Here is a 12,855-nt window from a genome sequence, read left to right as displayed (position 1 = left end):
AAGTGGCTTGTAAGCCATGTGAAGTGGTCACCACAACCATTGATCACCATGCCCAGGAACTGATCACCATGCCCAGTAATTGATCACCATGCCCAGAAATTGATCACCATGCCCAGGAACTGATCACCATGCCCAGTAATTGATCACCATGCCCAGAAATTGATCACCATGCCCAGTAACTGATCACCATGCCCAGTAACTGATCACCATGCCCAGTAATTGATCACCATGCCCAGTAATTGATCACCATGCCCAGTAACTGATCACCATGCCCAGTAACTGATCACCATGCCCAGAAATTGATCACCATGCCCAGAAATTGATCACCATGCCCAGGAACTGATCACCATGCCCAGTAACTGATCACCATGCCCAGTAATTGATCACCATGCCCAGTAATTGATCACCATGCCCAGTGACTGATCACTATGCCCAGTAACTGATCACCATGCCCAGTAATTGATCACCATGCCCAGTGACTGATCACCATGCCCAGAAATTGATCACCATGCCCAGTGACTGATCACTATGCCCAGTAACTGATCACCATGCCCAGTAATTGATCACTATACCCAGTAATTGATCACCATGCCCAGTAACTGATCACCATGCCCAGTAATTGATCACTATACCCAGTAATTGATCACCATGCCCAGGAACTGATCACCATGCCCAGAAATTGATCACCATGCCCAGAAATTGATCACCATGCCCAGTAACTGATCACCCAGATGTGATGCCCAGAGGTCGCCATGTGAAGCAGCCCCTGTGCTGCCTTCCCCGTGGCACAGCTCAGCATCACATCCCAGCACGTTGGGCTGCAGGGAGCTCCCAGCCCGTGTCCTTGAACAAGCACAGAGCCTGCAGCCACAGCTGGGCTGAGCTGTGTGTAAATAATCCACCAAGCCTTCCTGCTGACTGCCTGTCTCCGCTGCCCTACTTAACTGCACCGTTGTGCTGAGGATGCACTGTGCCTCCTCCTGCAGGACCGAGCGCAGTGTGGACGGAGTGCAGCTGCAAATCAACCCCTACATCTGCTGGGTTTCCAAATCTCACACATCAGTGTCTCGAGAAAGGAGTCCGAGTCCATCTGAGGCCCGTGTACCACACTGAAGCAAACAGAAAACTGCCTGGAATGGGGCAATAGATGGTTTGCAGAACGGCAGATCTCTGCTCGGATGCTGTATGAAAGCTGCAGACCCTCGGAGATGTGACTGAGCTGAGTGGTTCTGAGCCTTCGGCTTTATTTTAGGTTTGGAATAATTGGACAGGGCTTAAGCTAAGGTCCTACACATAACATTGATTTCAATCAGTGCTCCAACACAGGAGGAAGGTGTGGGTTCTGCAGAAGGTCCACAGGCAGCAGCACAGGAGGTTCTGGGAGTTCCCACTGCTCTCCTTTCTCAGGTGACATCTGACAGGGCGTGAGAGAAGAGTTCAGGTGGTTCCAGGGGAGGTTCAGGGTGGATATCAGAACTCCTAAACGCAGAGGGGAGGCCAGGCACTGGAACGGGCTGCCCAGGGCTGCGATGGGCTCACCAACCCCAGAGATGTGTAAGAAATGGGCAGATGTGGCACTGAGGGACAGGGTCAGCGATGGGACTTGGTGGGTCAGGTGGCACTTGGTGATCTTGAAGGTTTTTCTGAGCTCCGTGAGTTTGTTTCAGTGATCCCAGGGGCCTTCCCAGGCCAGCTGCTGTAAGCAGCCTCTGCACCAGGCTGATGAAACAGCCCTGACTCTAAGGAGCATCACTGAGTGCTTTGACACACCAGGGCCATTTCCCTGCTCTGGGCCTAAGGGCCAGCACAGGAGTGGGGGCCAGGGCAGACAGGCAGCACGTCCTTGGGATAGAGGACATCCACAGGGCTGACACCAAACATAAGGGGCAGCTGCCCTGACGCTGCGTCCCTCTGCTGTGGGGGAACAGCAGCCCAAGGGACTGCATTAAAGATCACGTTATGACACACGAGGTGGGTGCCAGCAGCAGCTCAGCCCCCTGGGCCCCTGCTCAGGGCTCAGATGCAGCAATGGGTGGGAGGGGGATTCAGAGCACAGCACTGGGGCAGCACAGCACAGGCATTTGCTGCTCACCCCCAGTCCTCGCTGGTGCACCCTGAGCTTCCACATCTGCAAACGTTCTGCTCAGGTGTTTTCTGGCTGGCAACGAATCGCTGAACCACAGAACCACAGAACATCCCAAGTTGGAAGGGAACCACAGATATCATCGAGTCCAACCCCAGGCTCCACACAGAACCACCCCAAATCCAAACCCTACATCTGAGAACGTCCTTGCTCCAGTATAACATTCACTGAGCCTTCCTGATGATGCTGCAGAGCACAGAGCAGTCTTGGTGCCCCAGGGAGGGCAGGGACTGAGCAGTGCTCACCCCTCTGGCCCACACAATACCCCCAGCACTGGGGTCCAGAACATGCAAACACTGCTTCCCAAACACTGCTCACCTGTCAGGGTTGTTAACAACAGTTGGAAGGACTTTGGACTAGACGATCTTGTCGGTCCTTTCCAACCTAGCGATCCTATTCTATGAAAGGCCTAACGAGATGTTAACAGGAGGGATGTCAGGGAGATAACAGGCAAAATATTTAATGGACCACTGCTTTAAAGCACTTAAAGCCTTAACTTTGTGCTCGGCCAAGCACAATTTGCTGTCAGTATAATCTATGCTGATTGTCCCCGAATGCCTCCCCCTGCCTGCTTTGTTTGGGGACAGGGAGCACAGGAGGACACACGGCACACTCCTTCCCGGGACGGAACTGAGGCTGTGTTCCACAATCCTCTGCCTCCTCCTCCCTCCCCAGCAAAGGACTGGAGCTTTGCCCGCTATTGGGAACACCTCCAGCCACCACAGATTTCCATGGAGGACTCACAGAATGGTTTGGGTTGGAAGGGACCTCAAGGATGATAACAATCCAATGCCCCGCCACATCCAGGGCCACCAACCTCCCCATCTCACAGCAGCCCAGGCTGCCCAGGGCCCCATCCAACCCGGCCTTGAACACCTCCAGGGATGGACGGGGCATCACAGCCTCTCTGGGCAGCTGTTCCAGCCCCTCACCACTCTCTCTCTAAACAACTTCCCCCTGACATCCAACCTCCAGCTGCCCTCCCTCAACTTCCAACCATTTCCCCTTGTCCTGCTGTCATCTCCCCTTTCACAGAGCTGACTCCCCTCCTGGGCAGTCAGGAGCCCTGAAATCTCACCCAAAACCTGACCAGAGACCACAAGAATCCATTCTGTTGTGATGTGGGGAAAGGGGCACCACGGTGCTCAGACCTTAAGGCCCAGCCCTCACAGCGACGTGGCTGAGGACATCACCTGTGCCCCCTCCAGGGCTCAGCGTGGGGGGCTGAGCCCACGTGGGATGTCCCAAGGGCCAGCAGCACCGAAGCACGGCCCTGCATTGCACAGCGTAGGGCCGAAAGGGCAACAGGGCCGGAAATCCCAGCGGTTGCCCCTCTGCAGCCCTGCTCGCCCACGGGGCTGGAGGAGCATCACACGCGTGGCACAGGGAAGCAGCTGGCCGTGGGGCCCGGGACACCACCAGCCCGGGACACGCGTGGAACAGGACGGGCAGGGAGCAGAGCGCTGAGCGACACGCAGGTCGGGAAGGCAATGAGCTCGCATTAGCAGGGCTGGGCGCCCGGGGGGAGCAGCGCACGGATGAGGGGAGCGAGAGAGGAACGGCAGCAGAAATCGCGGTGGAGGAAAGGAGGGGCTGAGCCGGGGTCAGCAGTGAAACGGCGGGGGGGGGGGCGGCCAACGAGGGCAGGCGGGTGGGCGCCGGGAGCCCGAGCTGGGGGCACCCAGACCGCGGGCGGGGCTGCGGGGTCCCCTCCAACCCCGCCATCCCATGGCGGCCCGGACCCGGAGCCGCCCCACCCGTCCGACCGAAGCTGCAGCTCCCCGTCCGCCCCACCCCTCGCGGCCGCCTCACGCATGCGCACAACCCCAGTACAGGCCACGTCCCCACCCCCACAAGGCAACTTCCGGTTCTTTCCCCCGCCCTCTTCCGGTTACGTCCCTTCCGGTTCCGCCCCGGATAAGCGGCGCCGCGCACCACGCGCGCTCCTTTTCCGCCGCGCTCTCCAAGATGGCGGACACGCAGGTGGGGCCCGCGCGGCGCTGGGCCGTGGTGTCTGCAATCCGCCTGGCCTCACACGGGGGTTGGGGGGGCCGGCTGTGGGGCCGGAGAGGAGCCCCGGGGTGGGCGTCGTCCGTACGGATGGGGCACCGAGCGCTGGGGCGGCGGGGGGAGGCCGCGGTGAGGTCTCGGTGGGCCCGAGGCCGTCTGTGATGCCGTTTTTCCCCACCTCAGACCGAACGGGCGTACCAGAAGCAGCCCACGATCTTCCAGAACAAAAAGCGGGCCCTGCTGGGTGAGGGCGGCAAGGAGAAGTTGCCCCGCTACTATAAGAACATCGGCCTCGGCTTCAAGACACCCAAGGAGGTACGGCCGGCTGTGTGCTGAGCCCCGCAGCGCTGCGTTTCATGGGCTCGTAAAGTGGGGAGGCTTGAAAAGACCTCGGAGGTCACTCAGTTCCCATCCTCCAGGGTTGGACGTCTCCCATTGCTCAGGGCCTGTCGTTGGCTGCCTGGGTTCAGAGTCGCTCCCCCTCTTGCTTATAGGCTCCCTTTAAGGACTGGGAGGCCGCATGATGTCTCCCCAGAGCATTCCCTTCTCCGGGCTGAACACCCCCAGCTCCCTCAGCCTGTCTCCATACAGAGGTGCTCCGTTCTCTGAGCATCCCCGTGCCCTCCTCTGGACCCACAGCCCCACGTCCTTCCTGTGCTGGGGACCCCAGGCCTGGATGCAGTGCTCCACATGGGACCCTTCACGAGGGCAGACAGGGGCACAATCACCTCCCTGCCTGCTGCCCCCTCTGTTGGTGTTGCCTGCAGGACTGCTGGCCTTGTGGGCTGTGAATGCACACTGCTGCCTTGTGTCCATGCCATCCACCAGAACCCCTTAGCCCTTCTCCACAGAGCTGCTCTCGGTGACTTCTTCTCTCAGCCTGTACTTATGCCTGGGATTGCTCCAGCTGATGTGCAGTACTTTGCATTTGGCCTTGTTGCACCATATTAGCTTCATGTGGGCTCTTGTCCAGGTTCCTTTGGATCTCTTGTATCAGCTGCAGCGCTCACAAGTCCTCAGCACCATCACTGAGCCTCTGTCCAGAGCTGCCTGTCCAGACACTGACTGGCTCTGGGCAGCCTGGTCTGCTGGTTGGTGACCCTGCACAGAGCAGGGGGTTGGAACTGGGTGATCATCGTGGTCCTTTTCAACCCAGGCCGTTCTATGATCTGTGACCATTGTTTCTCTTGCAGGCCATTGAGGGCACCTACATTGACAAGAAGTGCCCCTTCACTGGTAATGTCTCCATCCGTGGCCGAATCCTGTCAGGTGAGTTGTGCAGCAGCACCGTAAGCACGTGATGCCACCGGAGCAGATCAGCACAGAGCCCAGAGCGTTGATCTGGAGCTGCCGGGAAGCACAGCTCAGGTCCTTGGGCTGCACATGATGTCATTCTCACGATGGTCTTCCAAGCCTCATGGTGAAGGGGCTGTGAGGACAAGGCCAAAAGGCTTTGCTGATGCCTGCTACAAGGAGCTGTCGGCGTTTCTCTGCAGCGCGGCTGCTGGCTCGGTGGTGCAGGCAGTGTTGGCTGTAGGAAGTTCCTGGAACGGAGGGGCCCTGCCTCCACGTGTGAAACACTGCACTGCTGGTCTGGGCTCTTAAAGCCTCCATTCTGCAGCGGTCACAAACGGGTTCCCAGCACGTTTTGCTGCCGGTCGCTGAATGCTTCCTCCCCTCCGCTCTCGCCCCCAGGTGTGGTCACCAAGATGAAGATGCAGCGCACCATCGTCATCCGCCGCGACTACCTGCACTACATCCGCAAGTACAACCGCTTTGAGAAGCGCCACAAGAACATGTCTGTGCACCTCTCCCCCTGCTTCAGGTGCGTCCAGCAGCCCCAGTGGCAGGAAGGAGCTGTGAGCTCCATGCACATCACTGCAGATGTAATCCGTGCCGTGCTCAGCCCAGGCTCTGCTGAAAGTGGGTGAGCGCGTCGGGCTGGGAGGGACGGTTCTGTTCCTGCTGCTGACCTGGAGCTTGTTTGCTGGTGGTGATGTCTGAACTCACGATGGTCTTCAGAGCCCCTGCTGGTGAAGGGGATGCTGACAACGCCGGTGGCGCCAGCTGAACCGTCAGACGTGTTCCAGTCGGTCAGCCTGACGTGGAGCCACAGTGTGACAGTTGTGTGGTTCTTGAGAAAGGGGGAAGCAAAAGAAAGTATGGACTGATGTTTCCAAAGCGAATGCTGAGGGCAGAGGGGCTCAGAGGCTGCCGTGTCCATCTGCACGTTTCTGAAGCAGCCCAAATAGCAGCCCAGCCGTGCTGGCTTAAGGAGTCCTTCAGGTCTGTAAGTGACTGGAAGGGAAACTCGTGATGGCTGAAGGGTTTCCCTTCGGGTGCTCAGCACTCATCCCGCTTCTGTGGGAGCCCCACTTCTCATTGGGTTGATGCCCAGAGCGACCGATGCTGGCAGCTCAGGGGCTGAGCGCTTCTGTTTCAGCACAGTCATCCCTGCAGCACTTCAGATGGCAGCTCCTTGTTCTGCAGCTCTGATGATGCAAGGTCACTTCTGCTGGGGTTGCACAGCAGCGTTTCCGACGTCATGCGCTGCACGCGTCCTTGCTGCAGAGCAGACAGCTGCAAACTCCCAGCCTCTGCTGTCGTTTCGTTGCAGGGATGTGCAGATTGGAGACATTGTCACCGTGGGGGAGTGCCGGCCCCTCAGCAAGACTGTCAGGTTCAACGTCCTCAAAGTCACGAAGGCTGCTGGCACCAAGAAGCAGTTCCAGAAGTTTTAAAAGCCAGCGTGTGGAGCACAATTGGGAAAAATAAAAGGAAAAATAAAAGTTTTCTAAAGTCTTCCTTACGTGTGTGGAGTGAAGTGAACAGCGCAGAAATGCATGAGTCGGTTCTTGAGGAAATGTGATGGCGTTAAGCAGGCTCTGTTCTGGTTTCCTGCTCAGGAGAAGTGAAGGTTTGGTGTGGGTGAGGGTCGGGGGATGAGTGCTGTCCCTCTGGCAGTGCAGAGGCAGTTCAAATAGGAATTGAATGAGAAAGGTCCGTGTGGTTCCACACGCAGCTCTGAGCACGTTTTGCAGGGCTGTAGTGTCAGCAGCGGAAGCAAATGAGAATTAATGCTCAAGGAAATGCTTTTGCTGTGGGTTTGCGTGGAGGTTGGCAGTTGCTTCCAGTTGGAGGAGGTGAGCTGAGCAGTGAATGAGCCCCTCTGCAGGATGAGTTCAGAGCAGTGCTCAATGGCTCTGCTGGGGGGAGGCGGGGATCAGTGACGTCCCATGGGGCACCGTTGCTCTTCAGCATCACCAGTGACATCAGTGGTGGCTCCTGTGCATCCTCAGCAAGTTGGGTGATGGCACCAAGCTGAGGGGTGAGGTTGGAAGGAAGGGATGGGAAGGAAGGGTCCCTGCCAGAGGGACCTCAGTCAAGGCTAAAAGTGGGCCTGTGTGAACCTGATGAGATTCGACCCAGCAAACTGGGAGAAGAACTGCTTGAGAGCAGCCCTGCAGAGCAGGACCTGGGGGTCCTGGTGGGTGAAAAACAACATGAGGCAGCAGTGTGTGATTACAGCTCAGAAAGCAAATGGGATCCTGGGCTCCAGCAGCAGGGGGTGGCAGCAGTGACAGGGAGGTGATCGTCCCCCTCTGCTCTGCCCTCATGAGGCCCCATCTGCAGCACTGCGTCCAGGGCTGGAGCCCCCAGCACAAGAAAGACAGGGAGCTGTTGGAGAGGATCCAGAGGAGCCACAAAGATGAGCAGAGGGCTGCAGCACCTCCCTACAAAGACAGGCTGAGGGAGCTGGGCTTGTTCAGCATGGAGAAGAGAAGCTGCGGGGTGACCTCAGTGCACTACTTGAAAGAGGGTTATGAACAAGAGGGGAGTCAACTTTTTACAAGATATTGGCAGGACAAGGGGGAAGTTGTTGACAGAGCAGTGAGGTGCTGGAGCACAGAGGAGCAGGCTGCAGGAGGTTGTGGCTGCTCTGCCCCTGGAGGTGCTCAAGGCCAGGTTGGATGGGGCTCTGGGCAGCCTGGTCCAGCACCAGATGTGGAGGTTGGGGGCCCTGTGTGTGGCAGGGGGTTGGAAGGTGATGATCCTTGGGGTCCCTTCTAACCCAGGTCATTCTATGATCCTGTGCTCTGTGAAGGTGCCTTTGGATTGAGCCATTTCCCTCCAGCTGGCAGGAATTCCGAGCGTGTGGGAAGTGAGGAAAGCAGATGCAGAGGGGCAGCTGAGTCGCCTGAGCCCACAGGCACCTGGTGGGGGCCCTCTGTGAGCTCCACAGCACGGTGAGTGGCCGAGCACCCGGAGCAGAAGGGAAGCTGGAGCACAGCCTCAGCTGCCTCAGCTGCCCTTCCGCCCCCCGCGCTGTGCTGGAAGCACCACTGCTGTGTGTGTGGTGTGCGGTGCTGCACCGAGGTGCCGTGGCACTGGGGGCTTTATGCCTTCTGGGGGTGCCTGGGGATGTTCTGCCCGCCGTGGCCACTCATAGAATCATAGAATCACCAAGGTTGGAAAAGACCTCAAAGCTCATCCAGTCCAACTGTTCACCTATTCCCAATAGCTCCCATTGAACCACGTCCCTCAACACAACATCCAGCCTTTCCTTGAACACCCCCAGGCTCGGTGACTCCACCACCTCCCTGGGCATCCATTGCAGTGCCTGACCACCCTTTCTGAAAAGTAATTCTTCCTCATGTCCAGCCTGAATCTCCCTGCCATGGCTTGAAGCCATTCCCTCTGCTCCTATCACTGATGACACGAGAGCAGAGGCCGACCCCCAGCTCACTACAGCCTCCCTTCAGGAAGTTACAGAGAGCAGTGAGGTCTCCCCTGAGCTCCTCTTCTCCAGGCTGAACATTCCCAGCTCCTTCAGCCTCTCCTCATCAGCCCTGTGTTCCAGACCCCTCACCAGCTTTGTTGCCCTCCTTTGAACACGTTCCAGGGCCTCAATATCTTTCTTGCAGTGAGGGGTCCAAAACTGGACACAGCACTCGAGGTGCGGCCTCACCAGTGCTGAATACAGGGGAACAATCACCTCTCTGCTCCTGCTGGCAGCACTGTTTCTGATGCAAGCCAGGATGCCATTGGCCTTCTTGGCCACCTGGGCACACTGTGGGCTCATGTTCAGCCGAGCATCAATCAATACCCCCAGGTCCATTTCCTCTACACCGTCCCCCAGCCACACCGCCCCAAGCCTGCAGCGTCGCCTGGGGTTGTTGTGGCCGAAGTGCAGGACCCGGCATTTGGCCTTGTTGAAACTCATCCCATTGGCTTCAGCCCAGCTCTCCAGCCTGAGAAGGAGGTGAGGAGGCCCTGCTGCTCGGGGATGCCATCGAACCACAGAATCACTGAAGACCCCCCCTGAGGTCACACAGTGCAACCGTCCACCTACAACCAATATTTTCCCACTAAACCGCATCCCTTTGTACCACATCCACACAATTCTTTAACGCCTCCAGGGATGGTGACTCCCCCACCTCCCGGGGCAGCCCATTCCAGTACCTGAACACTCTGGGAAGGAATTCTTCCTAATACCCAACCTGACCCAGCCTTGGTGCGATTTGAGTCCATTCCGCCTCGTTCTTTTGCTGTTATCTGGGGGCAGAGGCTCCTCTCAGCACTCCTTTCAGGCAGTTGTACAGAGCCATAAAGTCCCCCATCAGCCTCTTCTTCTCCAAGCTGAACGGCCCCAATGGCACCCACTGCTCCCTGCCCAGCACCTGGTCCCCCAAACCTGTGATCCCTCCGGGACCCCGAATGCCTTGGGCTCTGTGCCACGCATCAATCAGAGGGCAGGCAGTGGAGCTGCTGCCCTGCACTGTTAGCCAGCGCCGTTGCTGAACCGCTCAGCTGTGTTTCCTGTCCCAGCCCACAGCGGCAGGAAGCACAGGCTTCTGTTAGCCATAGATGGCCATTGGCAGCGCAGAAATGAAGCTGCCAGCTGCGTGGGGCTGAAAATACGCCAGTGAGTCTTGAGGTGGAGCTTGGCCAGCCAACAGCAAGTGTGCACCATCCCCAGCCCAGCAATGCAGCCCAGCAGTGCACAGAGCTCGGAGCACAGCTGTGACAGTCTGGGTACGCCCCAATCCCACAGCTGTGGGCTGGCTGACCCCCTGCTGGGGGGGACGTGGGGATGGAGGCTCTGCATCCACGGGCAGTGCTTGCAGTGCAAGAGCTGCTCCTCCCTTACAGCCCTGCGTGCTGCCTTTGTTGGCACCAAGCATCGGGCATCAGCTTGGTGCCATGCAGCCCTAAGGACCCCACGGCTCCCCAGTGGCTGAGGTCAGGGTCTCCACCCTCCCAGCCTTCCTCCACATCCCTAATGCAGCCCCAGGCCTCAGAAAATGTCCCTGAAGCCATTGGGACGGGACGCTGTGGCATGGAGATGCTGTGGCACAGGACACCTGGGTGAGCATCACATTGTGATCCCACTGCTTGGGGTACAGAGCCCCACTGCGTGCAGCTCGGCTGTGGGGCTGCAGCGAGGTGAGCTCTGGGCAGTGCTGGGAACCTGGCCCCACACGGGCAGGACATGAGTCAGGGCTGGGCAGGAAGGAAGGCAAGAGGAGACCTGATCTGCACCATTCCCTGCACCCCAATGGCCTCCCAGGGAGGGATGAGTCCTGCTGCTGCCTCCCATGGGTCCCTGCTGGTCCCTGCTGGTCCCCTCCAGCTCACAGTGCCCTGCACGCAGCTCAGCTGTGCTCCAGGGGTTTGTCCCCCCTGAGGAACTGACGCATCATCCCACTCCGCTCCCCAGTCCCTTACTGCAGAGGGGTGGCTGGGACGGATGCGCTGTGCCACACGGGACAGATATTCTGCGTCCTTTCCTCTGTGATCCATCAGAGCTCCTCCTGCCTGGAGGACCCACGCATGCAATGCAGTGCCAGCAGCTCTTCCATGCTCACGTGTGTGCGTGTGGGCACCCGGTTCACTCGGGCATCTCAGCAGAGATTTGTGCCCAGGCCCCCCCTGCACCCTGCCCACCCCCAGCATCGCCCACCTGCAGGGAAAGCGGAGCACAGCAGGAGCTGCCAGGGCTGTTCCATCTCCACGGGGTTTGGGTGTCAATCTGTGCATCTCTGCTGGTGGAATTGGTTTTCAGGACAGAAAAATGAGAAGTGCTGCTTGGGCCTAAATTTGGATCCCCACCACCCCCAGGAGCTGCAGTGCTGTGTGGGGGGAATTGAGCTGCTTGGAGGCTCCTGCAGCTCCGCAGGGTGAGGGGAGCCCTGGGCTGTGTCTCTGCTCCCAGCTTCCAGACTCCTGACCCCAGCCATGAGCACGGCCTGCAGAACATTCCTGGCTCTGCTCCCCATCTCTGCTCAAACATCACCCCAGCACCTGCGTATCCCAGTGCCACAGAGAACCCAGAACCTTTGGCTCTGCTTTGCTGTCAGGGTGCACCACTGTGCCAGCAGTCTGGTGATGATGGTGCCCTGCGAGCTGCTAATGACCCCACAGCAGCGATGTTACCCTGCAGAAGGATTTCTACAGCTGTGTGCATCTTTGGTTTCTTTAATTATCCACTGCATGGATAATGAACACCTACCTGTAGGAAGAGGCTCTGGTGAACGTTGGGTTGATGGATGTGAGCACTGGGATGTGCTGCTCACTGACTGACACAGGTGCCACATTGAACCGTGTTCCACCAGGAAATTACTGCAGCATATTTCGGTGTAAAGAACCAGAGATGGGATGGATCTCGAGGAAAGAGCTGCCAGCAGCAGCAGGGCACTCCTCCCAAGGCACAGCCACGTTGGCCCTCCTATTTGTGCATCTGGAATGTCAAGCTGGAGAGTGAGAATGCAGGAGGGGATGCCAACGTGGACAGGGCGAATGCTGAAGGCTGCGTGGTGCTGCGGGTGCCTGCAGGGACATCCTCCACTGCACCCTGTGTGCGTAGGGCCAGACGAGGGCAGTCCATTGGTGCTGCCTGTGATGCCAGCCCAAACACGTGGTGGGCGCATTGCATCCTCAGTGGCTGCCCTCTGTGTGCATCCAGCACGCAACTTGTGGAGTTGCTGATGAAGGATGAGGTGGGCAGGTGGGCGCACGGCGTCGTGGGCCACAGGGCTGCATCCAGCACCCTGGTCTGCTGAGGGGCAAACATTGACCAAGGGGTGGACAGTGCAGGATGTGCTGGCAAGAACTGAGATCCCTGGATGGGAATCACCAGAGCACACAGGGCTGGAGCCAAGAGCACCAGCAACCAATGGGTCACGGTGCTGGGCAACGATCCTAAGAGCTCAGCAATCTGCCCCACTGCCTCCTGCAGCAGCCACTCAGCGGCTGCAAAGGCACCCATGGTGCCAGCCAACATCCTCAGCCTCACAGCTCCAAAAGCACAACAGGCTCCAGTGACACCCCCAAGGCACCCCATCATGCAGGGAAGGTCAAGAAGGGTATTAGGGAAGATTCTTCCTCCCAAAGAGCAGCGATGCTCTGGCACGGCTGCCCAGGGAGTTGGGTGGATCGCCGCCTCTGGGGGTGCTCCAGAACCACGTGGATGTGGCACTGAGGGACGTGGTCAGTGAATGGTGGGAATGGGTTGGGGATCTCAGAGATGTTTTCCAACCTCAGTGAACCCACGATTCCACAGCCTCCCCTACCCCCAGCACGATGCAGCAAAGGGAACCCCAGATGGGGCTCCTTCCTCTCCGGCCCCGCAGAGATGGCAGCAGCAGCGCCCTCAACCAGACCCTTTATTACACAAGGGCTTATACACAGCACAGACACAC

The 12,855-nt window shown here is 58.4% G+C and overlaps 1 protein-coding gene and 2 non-coding genes across 3 annotated transcripts; all 3 read left to right on the top strand.

The window, feature by feature from the left end:
• The first annotated feature begins 4,028 nt into the window (after positions 1-4,028).
• On the top strand, positions 4,029-6,958 carry RPS11 (ribosomal protein S11). Its single transcript, XM_052699410.1, has 5 exons — positions 4,029-4,126; positions 4,337-4,468; positions 5,347-5,422; positions 5,849-5,978; positions 6,771-6,958. Exons 1-5 carry the CDS (start codon positions 4,112-4,114, stop codon positions 6,892-6,894), a joined length of 477 nt encoding a protein of 158 aa, XP_052555370.1. The 5' UTR covers positions 4,029-4,111; the 3' UTR covers positions 6,895-6,958.
• LOC128088715 (small nucleolar RNA SNORD35) lies at positions 5,532-5,622 on the top strand. The gene has a single exon (XR_008210381.1). It is a non-coding gene; the product is annotated as a small nucleolar RNA SNORD35 (small nucleolar RNA).
• LOC128088716 (small nucleolar RNA SNORD35) lies at positions 6,142-6,233 on the top strand. The gene has a single exon (XR_008210382.1). It is a non-coding gene; the product is annotated as a small nucleolar RNA SNORD35 (small nucleolar RNA).
• Positions 6,959-12,855: the final 5,897 nt, after the last annotated feature.

This window comes from Tympanuchus pallidicinctus, unplaced genomic scaffold (genome assembly GCF_026119805.1).
Source record: "Tympanuchus pallidicinctus isolate F22 unplaced genomic scaffold, pur_lepc_1.0 scaffold36, whole genome shotgun sequence".
Taxonomy (NCBI): Eukaryota; Metazoa; Chordata; class Aves; order Galliformes; family Phasianidae; genus Tympanuchus; species Tympanuchus pallidicinctus.
This window is presented reverse-complemented; position numbering and strand designations above follow the sequence as displayed.